The sequence below is a fragment of the Mixophyes fleayi genome, chromosome 3 (genome assembly GCF_038048845.1).
Source record: "Mixophyes fleayi isolate aMixFle1 chromosome 3, aMixFle1.hap1, whole genome shotgun sequence".
Classification (NCBI taxonomy): domain Eukaryota; kingdom Metazoa; phylum Chordata; class Amphibia; order Anura; family Limnodynastidae; genus Mixophyes; species Mixophyes fleayi.
This window is the reverse complement of record NC_134404.1, coordinates 29,167,435-29,186,539: the sequence shown is the minus strand read 5'-3', so window position 1 is coordinate 29,186,539 and position 19,105 is coordinate 29,167,435. Positions and strand designations below refer to the sequence as shown.

Below are 19,105 nucleotides of genomic sequence, written 5' to 3'. Positions count from 1 at the left end.
ACATCAAAATACTCTCCCTCCGTCCTCTTAGTGCTATCCTCGGCCTACACCTTTTCTTTTCTCTGGTAACCGCCTCTCACTGCCACCTACAAGACTTATCCCATGCTGCACTCCACTTATGGAACTCCCCACCACGCCCAATCACACTTTCGCCCACAGCTGTGAATTGAAATCTTTAGATGCTTTCTGAAAACCCATATCTTTTTTAGTGCTTACCTTATCCCTGATTATACTATTAACACTAGTACATCCTCATAACTTTCCAGTCTCCACTCTAAGTCCCAGATGCTCCTCTTGGTTTCATCTGTATGATCTTCCACTTGGAATATTAGCTCTCTAATGAGCAGGGTCCTCCATACCTTTAATTTTCATGTCTGCATTTATTATATCTACATTGTATGTCCCTGTTTTATGTATATCCTGTTTTCCCTACTGTATGGTGCTGCGGAGCACTGTGGTGCCTTACAAATCTACGATAATAATAAAAGTAAAAATAATAAAAATAATAATAAGAAAAATATTGTGACCAGTGTAATGTCTTGCTAATGCAAATTTGATGGGTGGATTTTTGAATGAAACAGAAGTTGTATGAACAAATGTGAAGCATTTTATTTTTGTCACCCTCTGGAATGAATGTCAGGGACACTGTAGGGTTATTATCTTTGATGACTAGTGGTGTCAAAAGTTGATAAAGATATCTTTCACAGCTGTTTATGCAAAAATTTCAAATACAGAAGTGAAAGTTCCTCAATCAATTTATATGCTCATAGCAGGTGCTTGAAAGGGTGGGGTTATCTTAAAAGGAACAAACACAGAGAAATCCCCCAGCACACTGCTATAGCCAGCAAAGGAGCTGCCATTTCTACTTGTACATAAAAATGCAAAAGTCTCAGTTGCACACATTTGCAAATGTATGTTTAAGCCACCCGCCATTCCACAACGCTTTAGCTAATAGGGTGGTCCTAACTCTAAACAGTGAGAGTCCCATATATTTGGGCCATACATATATGTGTTTTTAAATTGAGAGCTAACTTACCAAGAAGTACCCCAGAAGCCTCCAAATAGCAATACAGTGGCAGCACTTCCTCTCAACTACTGACACCAACATGTCTCTCAGACAAATACAGGAGTGAAAGTATTATAATGATACATTATATTCTTATATGTACATTTTTACTTTTTTTCACTATTAATATTGCTCATTTTCAATGTAAAAATCTACCTTTATTCTGTTTTCAGGGAAGCCCTTTAATAATATGACCAACATTAACACTGCTGTAGCCAATATAATAGTGTCCATACTACTCGGTCATAGATATGAATATGATGATCCAACCATACTGAGGCTCATGAAATTAATTAATGAAAGTATCAGGAACCTGGAAAGCCCTATGGTCAGGGTAAGTATTCTCACTCTGCCAGATTTTAAAGATGTCCAGTGTAGTTTTCTTTAATTTATATTTCTCTAATGGATAATATATCATCTGCAAATATTTTCATTCATATGCTGCTGCTTTATAGCTGAAAACAGCATTTGAACTTATCAGTATTATTACACTAGAGGATAATTGTTTGTAGGGTGCAGAAACATTGGTGCAACGAAGTAAGAAACAGAAATTCTGACAAGTTTCATTGCAATGAAAAAGTAATGGAAAAGTGAGTGCTCAGTCACCTATGTTTTATCAAATTTATCTAATTGATCCCAGCTAACAAGTAAATAGGCTACAAATAAGTTGAATATTTAGTTATTCTTCAACATAAGGCAAGTAAATAAAATTAAATGTCATCTTATTATCAAAGGACAGATATTGTTAAATACTTTGTGAATATTCCTTTTAAATTGACATATATGCCTAGGAGATGTCGGGTCCACTTCCCCAGTAATATAAATGTCTACAAATCCACAATCCCAGGTAGCTGACACTTGTTGAGGTCTTGGACTTTGGCCCTGTGAGGATAGAGGAATTTAGTTTCATACCAAATGCATGTACAATACCTTGGGTAATATTATGCTTGAAATAGTATTCCATTTGTCCCTAAATCTGCCATACCTGTATCCCATACCATTTTAATAATCCACTTAATATTTAATTATAATCTACATTACCAGGAGAAGTGGGTACATAAGCAGTGTAGATTTCCTGTTTAAAATAGTATTATGCAGTAATTCTAAAAAGTATTTTCAGTAGCATATTGTTTTTTTCAGATCCCGTGCTCAGAGAACACTAGCCATTTGTTTTCAGTATATCCCTGTTTGATGGCAGCTAGTGGTGCATACAGAGAGAGCATGATTGTTTTAGACATTGAATGATTTCAGCACTTGTCTGATTTATATAAATGCAGCAGAACAAACCCCATAAGACCCAGATATTTACTTAATTTTGTATGTGAATGGGGTGTGGTTAGAAACCATCTGCATGATCTTTGTGGATAGCAACATATACCGAGTTACATTAAAACATCTAAAATGGTCGAGCTCCATCTGTCATTTATGCATATCATGCTAGTCAAAATGTTAGTACAATAATAATAATAATAATAATAAATATTATTAATAACATTGCCTTGCCTTACAAGGGGAGCCAATGCAAGGCAAGGCAGAGATGGGAAGCAGAAGAGAAGCGGTGGGAGAGGAAGATGAGTCTCACAGCTGCGCTGAGTATTGACCTGAGGGGGGCAAGGTAGCAGAGGGGGAGGCTGGTGAGGAGAAGCTTACAGTAATAAAGATGCGAAATGACGAGTGCATTTATAATGGTTGTAGCGGCATCCTGAGATAGGAAGGGCCAGATGTGGAGTTGGAAGCGACAGGATTGGGCGAGAGATTGAATGTGGGGATCAAAGAAGTGGGAGGAGTCGAAGGCGATTCCCAGGCAGTGGAGTTGGGGAACAGAAGAGATAGTGGTGTTGTTAACAGTGATAGAGCGATCAAAATGGGATAAAGATCTAGAAGGAGGGAAGACAATGAGCTCGGTTTTGGCAATGTTAATTTTGAGAAAACATGTAGACATCCAAGAGGAGATGGTGGAAAGGCAATCAGATACATGGGAGAGGAGGGGGTGGGAAAGATCAGGAGAAGAGATAATAAGATGTATAGTTGAATGTCATCGGCGTGTAAAGGTGATATTGGAGACCGAAAGAGGTGATGAGATCACCCAGGGACGTAGAGTACAGAGAAAAGAGTGGAGCTCAAGAACCGAGTTTTGAGAAATTTCAACAGGTAGGGCAGCAGGAGTGTGGGGGCGGGGACCAGAAATAATCAGAGAGAAGGAGCAGATGGTGAGGTCTGAGCTGAACCATGTGAGGACAGAGCTAGAGATGCTGAGAGAAAGGAGGGCATGCAACAGGAGGGGGTGGTCAACGGTGTCAAATGCCACAGAGAAGTCCAGAAGAATGAGCAGGGAGAAGTGACCCTTAGATTTAGTCGAGAGAAGGTCAAAAGTAGCTTTGGCAAGGGTGGTTTCAGTAGAATGGTGGGTGCGGAAGCCGGATTGGAGAGAGTCAAGGAGGGATTTGCCCTGACTAATTTAGAGGCAAAGGGAAGAAGCGAGATGGTGCTGTAGTTAGAGTGAGGTGAGGTCAAATAGGGTTTTTTGAGAATGGGTGAAATAAGGGCAAGTTTAAAGGAGAAAGCAAGAAGAAAAATAACCCCTTCTGACTACATCTGGAGGGATTAATCAGGAACTCAAATAAGAGGATTCAATATAAACATTCCATAATACAAATAATAATTTAAAATATTTCTATGTCAAATTAAAAATTGAATTAAGACAGAATAACTGCTGTCCTTTTGGGAATAGTGCGTACTATACCAGCAAAAACACAGACAAAACATATCGAGAGAAAAGGGCACTGTTTTTCAGTCTGAATTGTAAACCACCAAACAATTTGTAATTAAAATTAAGATATTTATTCATACAATATATATTAATACCATAAAACACATGTAACACATATAGACATAAAATATGACATTCAATATAACATAAATCCACCTTATTATCCAAAATAAAGAGTATTAAAAATCCCAGTTTTAATTCATCTGTAAATCGTTTGGCTTTGAGAGAATATCCTATTGAGAAAGCTGTGCCACAGTTTTGATTGCTCAATTGCGAATGTAATAAGAGCTTAGCTCTATATTAAGCACCACAAAGTGGCTAAGGATCAATCTCTAATGTTTACAGCTTGGATTTTTATGGGCTGACCTACCTGATCAAATTTGGGTTGCAATAAGGAAACGGTCATTCTTACTATTATAACCAATGGAATATTGAATCGGTGCACTCCCAGATTTAAATATTTAAGCTTGATTTTTTTAACAGTTTTATTCTGAATAATAAGATGGATTTATGTTATATTAAATGTTATATTCTATGTCTATATGTTATATGTTTTTATGGAATTAATATATATATATATATATATATATATTGTAACCATCTTAATATTAATTATAATTCAGACTGAAAAACAGAGCCCCTTTTCTCTCTATATGTTTAAAGCAAGAGGGGACGCTGCCAGTGGAGAGTGATTGAGGAGGTGAGCAAGATAGGAGCAGGCAGTAGGGGAGAGGGAGCAAAGGAGGAGAAAGGGGATGGGATCCTGATGGCAGGTACAAGGGGGGGAGGAAATAATGAAGGAGTGTATTTCTTCACCTGAGGTAGGGGGGAGGAAGCACCAGAATTGGTTTTTAGAGGAAGGTTGAGATATGAGGGTAGCTGGAGAATGATCCAAGGAGGAAATTTCACGTCTGATAGCCTCAATTTTGGAGGAGAAAAGGAATCAAAGTTGGTGGCAGTGAGGGAGAGTAGGATAGGAGGTTGAAGTGGAGAGGCGAGAGCTGAATGTGTCAAAGAGGCATCAGGGATTGGAGAACTGAGAAGAAATGAGAGACTTAAGGAAGGGTTGTTTAGTGAGGGAGACGACAGTGCTGTAGGAGGAGCGGATACATTTAAGTGAAGGAAAACGGCCAGGGAGCGAGCTTTCCTCCAGAGACCCTCAGCGGCACGAGTGTACTTCTGAAGGAAGTGGGTGAATTTGGAGTGGCAATGTTGGGGTATCAAGTTGCAGCAATGGACAGAAGAGGTGGGAGTGACAACATTTAGGGCAGTGTTGAGGGAGTGGTTGTAGAGGGAGCTCATCTGCTCAGGTCATGCCAGGGTGGTGTTAGGTTTCAAGGTTACCTTAGTCAGTATTTACGCGGCCTTCCTAGGGCGCGGAGTCTGAAGGCCCTCCCGGTCTTCTCCAAGAACCGCTGCAAGGCAGGGTGGGTTTTGCTGCCGGAGAACCGCAGGTCGCGGCCCCCAGGTTAGCCTACTGACGTAAGGAAAGAGTTCTATGAGATGGACATATAGAGGCACGGCCAGATCCACAGAAGAATAGATAACTGAAATCACTAACCGTATATTCAGAAGGTAGTAGTCTGGAGTAGAGACTGGTGGAATGCAGGAGTCAATCCGCAGTATAGCCCCAGGAGCAGAAGCGTAGTCCAGAATAGCCTGTTCGGTACACAGAGATCCGTCCGTTTATGCAGTACCAGGGATTAGGCAGAAGAGTAGTCTGGAGGATAGCCGGTTCGGTACACAGAGATCTGTCCGTTTATGCTGTACCAGGGATAAGGCAGAAGAGTAGTCTGGAGGATAGCCGGTTCGGTACACAGAGATCTGTCCGTTATGCAGTACCAGGGATTAGGCAGTAGAATGGTCTGAAGAATAGCTGGTTCGGTACACGGAGATCAGAAGTAACAAGGGAGAACACCAGGGAAGCCAAAGCACAGGAAGTGCAGCCAGATACAGGTAACACGTTGCTCTGACACCTACAGTGTGTCAGAGCAGGCCTGAAGTAGGAGTTTGAATTCCCCGCCCAGATCAGCTGACCTGCCGCCGGGACCTACCCGGAAGTGCGGCAGTACGAAGCGGAGGAGCGGCGCTGACACAGGTAACCGCCGTGACAGGTGGGAAGAGGGGAGAGGAGAGTTTTGAGAGTGGAGGAGAGTGAAGCAGGGTCAATATCATCAAGATTGTGCCTAGTGAGGGTAATTTTAGGCAGAGGGTTGCAGGGGAGAAAGATAGAGTGAAGGAGAAGAGATGGTTGTCAAAGAGTGGGAAGGGAGAGTTAGAGAAGTCAGGGAAATCACATTGATGAGAGAAAACAAGGTCAAGGGAGTGACCAAGACAGTGGGTGGGGGAAAAGGTCCACTGAGCTAGACAAATGGAGGAGGAAAGGGCATTAAGTTTAATGGAGGCAGGGCCAGTGGGGTTATCAATAGGGATGTCAAAATCTCCTAGTATGATGGAGGGGAGGTTAGAGGAAAGGTAGTGGGGAAGCCAGGCTGCAAAATTGTCAAGAAAGAGGAAAGTGGGGCCAGGGGAACGGTAGATGACTTAGACATGGAGGGGAATGGGGGAGAAGAGACAGATAGAGTGGACTTCAAAGGAGGAGAAAGAAAGTTAAATCACAGTGGGAATAACCCGAAATGTACAGTTAAGGGATAGGAAGAGGCATCATCTCCTGGACGGTGTTTGAAGACACCTGGGTTAATTAATAGTCAAGTTGAACTTTTATATATTAAGAAAATGGTATAATGAAAATATATACTTTCAGGGGTTTCTGAAAGCCAGGGCTAAATATAGTGGTTTAGTTCCCAACATATATCAATTTTTAGAATATGGCAACATCCACTGAATAGAGCTTAAATATTTAAATCCTATATAAATATATACTAAATATTTAAATAAACAACACTGAATTTATTTTGTCTATCATTACCTTTTTTTAAAAGTAGTTTAATTTCTACATTTTAAACCATATCACTCTTTTCATATTCATGTAATATTCTATTTTTGAACTTTTAAAAAATAAAAAATACATTTTGTTTTCATTTTAAGCTGTACAATAGTTATCCCTCGGTGATTGGCTGGCTGCCTGGGAGTCACAGAAACATTTTTAAAGCCAGACACGAGATGCATAAATTTGTAAGAGAGACATTTACAAAACAGAAGAAAGTACTGGACATAAATGATCAGAGAAGTTTTATTGATTCATTCCTTGTCAAGCAACAAGAGGTATGTATTGAAATTAGTGCATGGGTGGTTTTTACTGGATTTTAGGTCCATAAAAGACACATGTACCCATGTAAGGATAGAATTCAATAAAATCATTGAGGCAATAAAAAGATTTTTTTTAAAAGATGAATCCTGTGAGGTTGTTTTGTTGTAGAGAAAATAATTAATATTAATAATGTATTTTTTATTATTTCATTATTATTTATGGAACAATGACTAGACCTGAGGCGATGACAGCCAATTCATTGTGATATGCTCTGGTGTTAGTGTGGGAGCAAGAACACTGAGGGCTAGATTTACTAAGCTGCGGGTTTGAAAAAGTGGGGATGTTGCCTATAGCAACCAATCAGATTCTAGCTGTCATTTTGGAGAAATAAATGAAAGCTAGAATCTTATTGGTTGCTATAGGCAACACCCCCACTTTTTCAAACCACTGCTTAGTAAATCTAGCCCTGAGAGTCAATTTCCCTGGTGAAGTATATAACATTTTGAGGTGAAATGCAGAAAGAGGCGAATATTTTGTTGACATTATATATATAACAGCATATAGGTAACAGCAAAGGCAAAGGAGTTAGGAGGAGCGCTGATAAGCTTAAATAAAGAGAAGGCATTAAGGGTATTTTTTGAAGCCTTGGAGAGTAGAGGCTTATCTGATGGGGCATGGGAGATAATTCCATAGGTGAGGACCTGCCAGGCAATGTCCTGGAGGTTGGAATGGTAAAAGGTAACCAGTGTGGTAGTGAAGCACCGACCATTGCCAGAGCAGGGGAGGGGAGGAGGGGGGTGGGGGTCGAAGAATGGGTAGAGATGAGGTTGAAGATATAGCAGGGGGAGATTGGCACCTGTCCCTGACCACCCACAAGTAAGATAGCATTTTCAGTCCCATATACATCATCGTCCCAGTCTGTGTTTGTTTGCATTTGAACAAACAAGCTCATATTGTACATGGTTCCTATTAGATCACACATGTCCTGTTTATCCAGGTGCAAGCAGGTATAAGCATATGCATCCATGCAAATCTGATTGGATGCATATGCATGTGCCCTCTTTCTGGCCATGCGCAGAGCAATTTTATTTGCAAGGCACACTATGCAAACTGATGCAGTACATCAGCCCTAGTACATTGAAACTTAAAATTGATCTAGGACATTTTAAATTTACCTACCCCTTCAATGCAGCATGGTTTTGCCCAGGTGCAAAGTTACTCCTTTATTATGCTTTGCTCTCCTTAATGATTCAGGTCCAATGAGCCTTACTCTTCCACTCCATGGAGGGAGAAAGCATTAGGACCAGGTAAGTAAAATACATTCTGCTGAGGTACATATGTACATAACTGAAGTTTGTAGGTATGCAACCCTTGGCTCAATAAACCCACCCCTCTAGGCACACTTATTTTACACAGAACATGATCTAACTTTGCAAAATTTTACTAATGTTGTGCAGCATACATGTACATGTGGTCAGGGCCGCCTTCAAAAATCATGGGGCCCAGTAAGGGCCCCCCCCCCTCCATCCCGGTGAGCGCCCCCCCCCCCCCCCCCCCCATGAGCAACAGCAACACATACTTACCTGGGGCCCCGCTGGTTTCCGCTACTTTGTCTTCAGCCTGGCTGTCACCGTGACAGCCAGATCACATGATCGCAGGGGGAATGATTCCTCCACCCCTGCGATCGCATCCTGGTGCCTGGCTGTCACGGTGACAGCCAGGCTGAAGACAGAGTAGCGGAGACCAGCGGGGCCCCAGGTAAGTCTGTGCTGCACTGTTGTACCGGGCCCCCTGGTGAGCCCGGGCCCGGTACAACAGTACCCCCCGTACCCCCCTGATGTCGGCCCTGCCTGTGGTAGGAATGTGTTGGACCTGTTTGGAGTTCAGGGCCCGTGTTGTTTGTAGACCTTTGAGCCTGTCTGTTAAACTATTGTGCAATTGTCACACAACTGCATCATGCTACAACATTGTCTGACATAAGACAGTTGCACATGTAGAAAGGTCTAGAGGAGAACTTTGGTGGGTCATCCAGCCTGTCTTTTACAATAGCCATCCAATAAATTATTCAGCCAAATCATTTGTCTAACCCTAAAAGCTTTCCCTTTGTAACATGTGTGACCCTGGAATTTTTTTTATTGATTTCCATGCTTGAAATAACATTAATTTTTATTTCATATTTTCCCTTTTTATGTGCCTAATGTAAATACTAAGAGATGCATTTATAAAAAATTTCTGCGACAGAACTTTACCAAATTTCTGTGGTGATGCTAGCAACATAGCAAGAACATTAAACCTGCAGATAAGAACCATTTGGTCCATCTAGCTATTTTATACCTGATAACCCCAGATTTATTTGTTTCCTTAGCCTTTTTCAGATATATTTATTATTATTATCATTTATTTATTTAGGAAGCCTTTTGTCTATCCTACACGTGTTTAAATTCTGCTAATGTTTTAGTTTCTACCACCTCTGTCCGGAAGCTACTTCACCATCCACTATCCATTTGGTGAAGTAATTTTTCTCAAATTTTCCAAAAACCCACTACACCCCAGTATTAGTGTATGTCCTCTTGCTCCAACAGTTCTCTTCCTCTTGAGAATGCTTCCCTCCCATATCTTGTAAAAAATATTGGTATACATTAAACCTTCTATCCTATTATATCCCCATTCTTCCTTGTCTGCTCCAAACTATATGGGCCTGATTCATAAAGTAAAGTAAAAAAATGAGTACCTTTTTGTCCTGGACAAAACCATGTTACAATGCAAGGGGCGCATTTTAGTTTATTATTTTGCACATAAGTTAAATACTATCTATTTTGTCATATAACACACAAATACTTGATAGCTTTATGTTTACACTGAAATTTAAAGTAGATCTAGTACATGCCCTTCTCCAACTATAAATCTGACCCCACATTTTAAAGTTCAGCTTCCCCTCCAATGCAACATGGTTTTGCCAAGGTGAAAAGTTACTCTTTTTTTTTTTCTTTACTTTTTTTAATGAATCAGGCCCAATGTGTTTAGATCCTTTAGTCTTCACTGCTAAACTCTGTCATTTGGGCCATGCACCATTTTAGTTGCCCTTATTTGCACAGTCTCTAATTTATATATGTCCTTCTGGAGATATGTCTTCCAGAATACATTATTCTAGTTGTTTTCTCACTAATAACCTCTTATAGTGACATCACCAACTCTCTCTTTACGCTCCTTATTTCCCCTCCCAGCTTCCGTCTGGCCTTTCCTAATGTTCGCTTTGTTATATTGTTTTCTTACTTTTAAATCTTTAAATCTTCTGAATTAGTAACTCTTAGATCCATTTTTTTTTCAGTAGTTGATATTTTAGTGTTATCAAAATTATATTGAGCCTTTGAGTTTTTGAAACCCAAGTGACTGTTTATGCATTTTTTTCTCATTTCACTGTAGAAAGTTTGCTTGCAGATCTTATCATTCAGTACAATTGTCATTGTGCGACTTTTCCATGATCTCTTTATCTCCTCCCAGATTATTTTAGTCAATTTTAGGTGTGATAATCCTATAGTTGTGATAATCACTATTGATTGGTGGCATAGTCACGGTGGCTAAGTGGTTAGCACTTCTGCCTCACAGTGCTGGGGTCATGAGTTCAATTCCCGACCATGACCTTATTTGTGTGGAGTTTGTATATTCTCCCCGTGTTTGCGTGGGTTTCCTCCGGGTGCTCCGGTTTCCTCCCACACTCCAAAAAACATACTAGTAGGTTAATTGGCTGCTATCCAAAATTGACCCTAGTCTCTCTGTCTGTGTGTGTGTTAGGGAATTTAGACTGTAAGCTCCAGTGGGGCAGGGACTGATGTGAATGAGTTCTCTGTACGGTGCTGCGGAATCAGTGGCGCTATATAAATAAATGGTGATGATGATGATAATAGTCTAGTGGTAATATATATGTGACATCATTGGTAGTGGAGTATGATTTAATTGGGAGCTTGTCCTGAGGGGCTGAAATCATGATTGAAAACATGCGAAGAGGTGGCTGTCACATCCTTGAGTTTGCTATTAGCTTGCCGAGAGCGTAAAACTATGTCTTGCATATACAATTCTCTATGCTGGGCACAATCAAGAAAATAATTTTTTTTAATGTTACAATTCGCTTAATTATTGATCTTGTTGCAGAGATGTGTTAGAGGTTCTGTCACTTGGAAGAGTAATCTGACTTGTAAAATAACTGTTACACAATAATTAGTCAGATATGCTGTGTGGACTTGATGCATTGGTTACAAATATTTTCCCATTTCTACTATTCAGGGAAAGCCAGAATCGACTTTGTATTATCATGATAACAACCTAGCCTCACTGATCAACAATCTGTTTGCTGCTGGAATGGAAACGACCACAACTACTCTGCGATGGGGCCTTCTGCTAATGATGAAATACCCTGAAATCCAAAGTAAGACATGAATATGAAACATGATATGAATGTCTTGTCATAGATTAGACAAATCAGGCCTGATTAATCAAATACAAGTGAATCTCAAGAAATGTTTCCATTTGAATACAAGTATAAGAACACTCTGGCTATACGGCACTAGCCGTATACAGACAGACAGAACACATTGCAGGATACACACAATGCATATGTGCAATATAAATTCCCATCAGAGTTAAACACATTAACAACTCTTAATACTATAATACTATAAGTATATATATATATATATATATATATATATATATATATATACACATATCAGAATGTTATTCATGCCTACTGTACATGAAATGCATTTATACAGTTTTGCTTACTTAAATACATGTTCTGGCATGTATTCTTGTCCGTCATTACTATCAATCGGCACTTACACCTGCTCTGTAGCTGGTGCAAGCGGTATTGCTAAAGTACTAACTGCCACAGCTTAAACTGGATGCTGCTGCATGCGCTGTACATTGCCTACGTCCGTTTGCCCTTTCCCTCCCTGCTCCACCCTTCAAATCATAGGCTGGCGGAAGCATTATTTGCGTTTGGACATGAATTACATGCATTTGCATTTACTGGCATAATGTTCATTTCTGAGCACGTGCTCAGCAATTTCACACAAGATACGGCACGTAACAGTACTTATGTCCGAAGGTGAATGAGATCTGTCATGTCTATAGGTGCATTGTTCTAGTCAGTTTCATGTACTGTGATGTATCTGCCTCTGAATGATCATGTTATGGTGTCATTGTCCTTATGTGTTAGAATTCTCCTTTATACTTGACAGAAAAAGTGCAAAATGAAATTGAAAGAGTGATCGGATCAGCTCAACCACACACCAAGCATAGGAAAGAAATGCCGTACACTGATGCCGTCATCCATGAAATTCAGCGATTTGGTGATATTGTCCCAAGTAACCTCCCGCATGCCACTTCTCAAGATGTCACATTCAGAGGATATTTTATTCCAAAGGTGAGTAGAGTTTCATAAAATACTTCTTGCTTTGTGTCTTCATTACTGTACATTGGTGACATACTTATAGGATCCTTGGCTCTGACCACAATTCTTCAGCAGATAACGACAAGCAGACAACCATGATATGTTTTAAACATGAAATGCCCCTATCTGTGTTACTGTTTCTGTATATAATCCAAATGCTTTATGCATTGACTACAGGGGTGTGATCCTCCCCCCATTTATCCACTGCCCTGTAATTAATGTATACAGCATTCATGCAAAACACTTACAGGGTTAGTGGCTTGTGGGGCTGTTCAGTGATGGTTGTGTGCACTGTATTATATGACCTGCATCTATTAGGGACAACTTCAACAACAGCAGCTAGAAGGGGTGATTTGGTACAAGGGCAACACCATGTTGTACTGCAGGGGGGTTCCAAATAAAAAATGTGTAGGCAGTCGGAGACAAGGGGGTGCTCTAACTTAACTTAAAATTGCAGTGTAAAATAAAGCTGCTCATCATCATCATCAACATTAATTTAAATAGCACCAACAAATTCTGTAGCACTTTACAATTGGGAACAAACAGTAATAAAACAATACTGGGTAATACATACAGACAGAGAGGTTAGAGGGCCCTGCTCGCAAGCTTACCATTTATGGGACAATGGGAGTTTGATACACAAGGGTAAGTGCTACATCATATTGCACATTGGTCCAGCTAGAATGCAAAGGTAAAAAGTATTGAGTGGGTTGTGTGATCAGTCACACAACAATGTTGGTCAGACGATTGTTATATTGTGTTAGCTGTGTAGAGGGTGGTAATAGGGTAACCTAGGGAGATTAAGATGGTGGTTGAGGAATATCATAAGCTTGTCTGAAGAGGTGGGTTTTCAGAGAACGCTTGAAGGTTTGTAGACTAGAGGAAAGTCTTACTGTGCGAGGGAGGGAATTCCACAAAGTGGGTGCAGCCCGAAAAAAGTCCTGTAACCGAGAATTGGAGAATGCAATGATAGTGGATGAGAGACGCAGATCTTGTGCAGAAGGGAGGTGTCGAGTTGGGATATATTTTGAGACAATTGAGATCGTCGTCATCATCATCATCATCATCATTTATTTATATACAAACTCCACACAGATAAGGCCATGGTCTGGAATTGAACTCATGACCCCAGCGCTGTGAGGCAGAAGTGCTGAGCACTGAGCCACCGTGCTGCCCGCGGAGATGTATGTCGGTGCAATTTTGTTAATGGCCTTGTATGTTAGCAGAAGATTATTCTATTGGATTTGTTGAAAAACAGTCAACCAATGTAGAGACTGACAGAGTGGCTCAGCAGAGGAAGAACAATTTCCAAGGAAAACCAATCTAGACGCTGCGTGCAAAATAGATTGTAGGGATTTCAGTCTGACTTTGGGTAGACCAGTAAGGAGGGAATTGCAATAGTTAAAGTGGGAGATGATAAGTGTCTTGTGTAAGGTATGCGCATATTCTGGAAATGTTTTTTAGATGTATGTAACATGATTTAGATATAGAGTCGATGTGGGGAACAAAGGATTGTTCTGAGTCAAGGATTACACCTAGGCAGCGAGCTTGCAGGGTGGGATTCATGGTCATGTTGTCAACAGAAATAGAAATGTCAGGCAGGAGGTCTCTGTTTTTGGGTGGGAATATTATTATTAGTTTTTGTGCCCTATGTAGATATCATTCTCCAGGCGTTACAAAAAATTTGCATTTACAACCCTTGCATCATAACATGGTCTGGCCAGGTGTAAATGTACCCCCTTTTGCTTGTTTTGCTCCTTACTCTAAATGAATCATCTTAGTTTTAAAGTTTAGGAAATATAAATTCATACAATGAAGAAAAATGAGATTTCAAAATAAGAATAAGCAGGGGACGTTTAAGGAGGAAGATATGTTATATATACAGCATGTAGTAACCCTTTTAGGTGTGTTTTGCCAAAGACAAGATGTGGTCCTCCAAGAAGACAAAGGGCCACAATGAGGAAGGATGGAAAGCACACTGCACTCTCTCCTCCTCCGTTATGCAGCGTGACTGTTGAATCTAAATCAGATTGTTCACTTGTAAGTGTCAGTTTATCAGTTATGAGCTCATCAGCTGGAGAGAATTAAATACACTGCATGGTTTGAGTGTACAATAAACTCTGCTATATTAGTTACAAGTCTCTATCTATATAGCAAAAATCACGTATTACAGAAAACTATGCTCCAAAAGGTTTTAACCACTCATGCTCCATTTACACAGATGTTAATGCATTCTCTCATTATCACACAGGAAAACTCCCCAGTGGGGGTTGGCTTATCTCCTGTCTGCTATGTCCAAGGTTATAAACATATTCTTGCAAATAATGAATTACTCCTACAAAACAGGTGCATCTAATCTGTATTTAAGCTGTAACAGAACAAAATGGCTAAAAGGCAACAAGATGGCGTCAGCTTAGCAAAATCACATTTCTCATGACCTTCCTGCTTCACGCAAGGCGGCTGCACCTGGTCTACCTAATTCTCTGCTCAGCAGGTAAAGGCACGGTTGCCTGCTGGTGGCACGCGGGCTACCTGTTGCTCACTACTGATCTAAGAGGTGCAGGGAACACTTGATACATAAGATGGTGAAATAACAATAGTAGCTGCAACATAAAATATATTTAAAATCTATGTTCTGATGTCATAGCTCCCTGATTATGAAACTGTTTTTCATAGATTTGTTTAGTTATATTATTGTATAATAGTTTATAATTATAGTAGCTTCACTTGAGTTGATTAATCTGAAATCTATTTACAGTACTTTTCTATGTGTTTTTGTCATTTTCGTGATAAACCTGTGCAGAGAATGTTTATTTTTTACGGGAGAAGTGATGCTTATTTTGATTATCTGTTTTTACGCACACTTATATTTTCCCCCAGGGCACCATTGTACTCCCAATACTCTCCTCTGTACTGAGAGAAAAAGCCTACTTTGAGAAACCAGACCAGTTTTACCCAGAACATTTTCTTGACTCAGAAGGACATTTCAAGAAGAATGAAGCATTCATACCTTTCTCATTAGGTAACATTCATTCTGCTCATATTTTCCTTATGCTAACACTCCAGAACAATATGTACTTTGTATCTAAGTCACAAAAGTAGAATGATATTATGCTCTAATTTTAACACCAGCATATGTATAGAAGGTGAACAATGTATACACCGATCAGCCACAACATTATAACCACTGACAAGTAAAGTGAATAACATTGTTTATCTCACTACAATGGCACCTGTCAAGGGGTGGGATATATTAGGCAGCAAATGAGCTTTCAGTTCCTGAAGTTGATGTGTTGGAAGCAGGAAAAATGGGCAAACGTAAGGATCTGAGCGATTTCGACAAGGGTCAAATTGTAACAGCAAGATGACTGGATCAGAGCATCTCCAAAACAGCAGGGGTCCTACACAATATTAGGTAGGTGGTATTAATGTTGTGGCTGAATGGTGTATTTATCACAGAGTGGGAAGCCACTGTCTTTGGAGCAAGGAAAAATAGATTCAGAAATTGAAATCCCTAACATTTGCCAGCTTCTAAATTCTACTACTATGGCTGTTGCGGAATCTGCCTCATGATCGGTCTTGTTAATATGTTAAATTCCAATATGTGTTTAATCAGACAGGGACATTTCCAATCATCTTATGCTGCTCTGACCAAATCAGTGATAGATGTTTGTCACATAATCACTGTAAAGCCCGCTGTATAGGTCTTCCTTCTCTTTTAAAATACCAATGGACTCCATAATGTGCACAGTCACAAATATTAAATATTCTAGATTTTACGTTACTTAACTAGATCAATTAAAAACTAATTACAATACACAGAAATGCAAAATATTTGTCTTTCTATAAAGTACATATCAGACTTTATAAAAAAAATACAGAGAAGATATTTTCCTTCATTGTAGGCTTTTCTTTATCAGCATGTAAACTGTATCCACACTGATGTTTTTCATGTAGGTTTGAACAGAGAAAAAAAAAATATTTATCGTGCTCCGTCACCATTCCACGCTACTTGCATGCCAATAAACCTCAAAAACAGATGGCATGAATGCAATTTGGAACTGTCATTAATTGTGCTTAACTTTCTTTATCCAACTGGGGAAAGAAAAGGAGCTCAAAGTGTTATGGCAACCAGTGCGGTATAAACTTGTAGAACTATAGAAGTAGAGGTCTTCACCTATAGCAGTCACCTTTCCTGTAGAGACTGGATATGCTCACAGGTACTCGGATGCCCCCAGGACTTACACTCAGTGTAGTACAAGTTTATGTTCACACGGCAGCACACAGGTACAGGAGGTAATACATGGAGTAGGGAGCGGCCAGAGATCTGCTGAGTGGCAGAGCACAGGTGGAGATGACAGGTGTTAGCTGGAGAAAAGGCCACAGGCAAAGGTACTGAGTCCGGATACAGGCAGAAGGTCAGGGTCACAGGCAAATGTTCAGAATACGGGTACAGGCAAAAGATCAGGGTCACAGGCAAATACTCATAATCCAGGAACGGGCAGAGGTCATAAACGGGAGAACAATCTAAAGTTTAACACTAACACAGTACAGAAGAAGGCAGCAATACTGAGCACAGACCGCTATAACCGGCAGGAAGGCTAGATCCTCCCTGCCTTAAATACTAGTATTGGCCAATCAGGGCTTTGCCCTGTAACAGTTCTCAGGGCCAGACTAATTAATAGTGTAGGTTCATTAATCAGCCCGCAGGCTGTTTGTACTTAGTGCACGCGCCCGGCTGCCCTGAGTTGCTGGGGCGTGCTAAGAAAATGCTCGGCGTCTAGCCGCTGCCCTGGCAACGGTTGGGACCGAGAAGCAGGAAGTGACGTTTCGGTCATCATGGAGACGGCCAGGACGACAGGCACTAGGGGAAGTGAGACCGCCGCGGCTCCTGACACAAAGGTGGCAAGTCTTGATTAGTTTGACCCCAAACTGGTAAATCAATAATCAGTTGCTTTTCTATAACATGTTCAGCATTATTAATTATTCATTTTTTAAAAATGTATTAATGTTGCTTTTATTCAGATATGCTACCACTTAGCTAGTTTCCTTGTTTCTTATTTATGTTTTAACTAGGTAAAAGAAGTTGTGTTGGAGAGAACCTAGCCAAAACGGAGCTGTTTGTGTTCTTTACGACCCTGCTACAGAACTTCACATTCCAGGCTCCACCTGGAGCTAAACTGGACTTCAGACCTATGCCTGGGCTCACTAATGCACCGTTACCTCATGAAATTTGCGCTATACCTCGCAGCTAGACATGTTATCAGCCAGTTATATTATCAGATATGTAAAATAATATAATTGGTTTGAATTGCATCAACAAAATGAGTCAGCTGGGAAAACTTTTTATAATCTACTTTATACACTAGATTACCTTTCATATGTTTTTCTGTACATATATGATTATGGCGCAATAAAATATACAATATTTGTTATAGTGATTTGAAAAGCACGATATTCATTATTCCTCACGTTAAAAAAAAAAATTAAACTGACCCCAGTCTGTTGGTGGTGATGAATATTATTTGATCCTTTTACAATTGATACATAAAGAATTTCAGCCTCTTTTAAATAGAGCCCATATTTAGCCTTTTGTAATAAATAGACGGTTGATACAGTATGATTTTAAACTGCAATATATCTGAATTTCACCTTTTTGTATTGCTTTAATGTTATACAAGCTGTGGTGCAGTGATATATGTAGAGCCACTCTGACAGTGCACTTAAATTACTTCATTATACACTATATGGACCAAAGTATTTGGACGCTTGACCATTGCACCAACAGGGACTGTAAAGACATTGTATTCAAATACATATATTTTAATATGGAGTTGGTCCCCCTTTTGCAGCAATAACAGTTTCCACTCTTCTTGGAGGCCTTTCCACAAGATGTTGGAGTGTTTCTGTGGGAATTTGTGCCCATTCATTCTGTAGAGCATTTATTATGAGGTCAGGTACTGATGTTGGATGAGAAGGCCTGGCTCGCAATCTCCATTCCAGTTCATCCCAAAGGTGTTCGATGGGGTTGAGGTCAGGGCTCTATGCGGGCCAGTCAAGTTCTTCCAGACCGAACTCGTCAAACCATGTCTTTGTAGTCCTTGCTTTGTGCACTGGGCACAGTCATGTTGGAATAGAAAAAGGCCTTCCCCAAACCGTTGCCACAAAGTTGGAAGCATAGCATTGTCCAAAATGACTTGGTATGCTGAAGCATTAAGATTGCCCTTCACTGGAGATAAGGGGCCTAGCCCAAACCATGAAAAACAGCTCCATGCCATTATCCCTCCTCCACCAAGCTTCACAGTTGGCATAATGTAGACAGGCAGGTAACGTTCTCCCGGCATCCGCCAAACCCAGACTCGCCCATCTGACTGCCAAACAGAGAAGCGTGATTCATCACTCCACAGAACACGTTTCCACTGCTCCAATGTCAGTATACTTTACACCACTCCATCCGACACTTTGCATCCTATCACAGTACCACGCTTGAAGTCACTGAGCTCTTCAGAACAACCCATTTTGTATCACAAACATTTGCAAATGGAGACTTGTCAGAGTTACACCCCAATAGTGTAACTTATCAGCTCTGGTACCTGTGAAACAAATGGG

The 19,105-nt window shown here is 40.3% G+C and overlaps 1 protein-coding gene across 1 annotated transcript in view; it reads left to right on the top strand.

Annotated features, from left to right (window-relative positions):
* LOC142143452 (cytochrome P450 2K1-like) overlaps window positions 1-17,902 on the top strand; it is a 53,274-nt gene extending 35,372 nt beyond the window's left edge. The window contains exons 5-10 of the mRNA XM_075201302.1: window positions 1,240-1,400; window positions 6,885-7,061; window positions 11,329-11,470; window positions 12,285-12,469; window positions 15,377-15,518; window positions 17,573-17,902. Coding sequence (XP_075057403.1) covers window positions 1,240-1,400; window positions 6,885-7,061; window positions 11,329-11,470; window positions 12,285-12,469; window positions 15,377-15,518; window positions 17,573-17,751 — 986 coding nt within the window. The 3' untranslated portion in view covers window positions 17,752-17,902. The remainder of the gene's footprint in view (window positions 1-1,239; window positions 1,401-6,884; window positions 7,062-11,328; window positions 11,471-12,284; window positions 12,470-15,376; window positions 15,519-17,572) is intronic.
* Window positions 17,903-19,105: the final 1,203 nt, after the last annotated feature.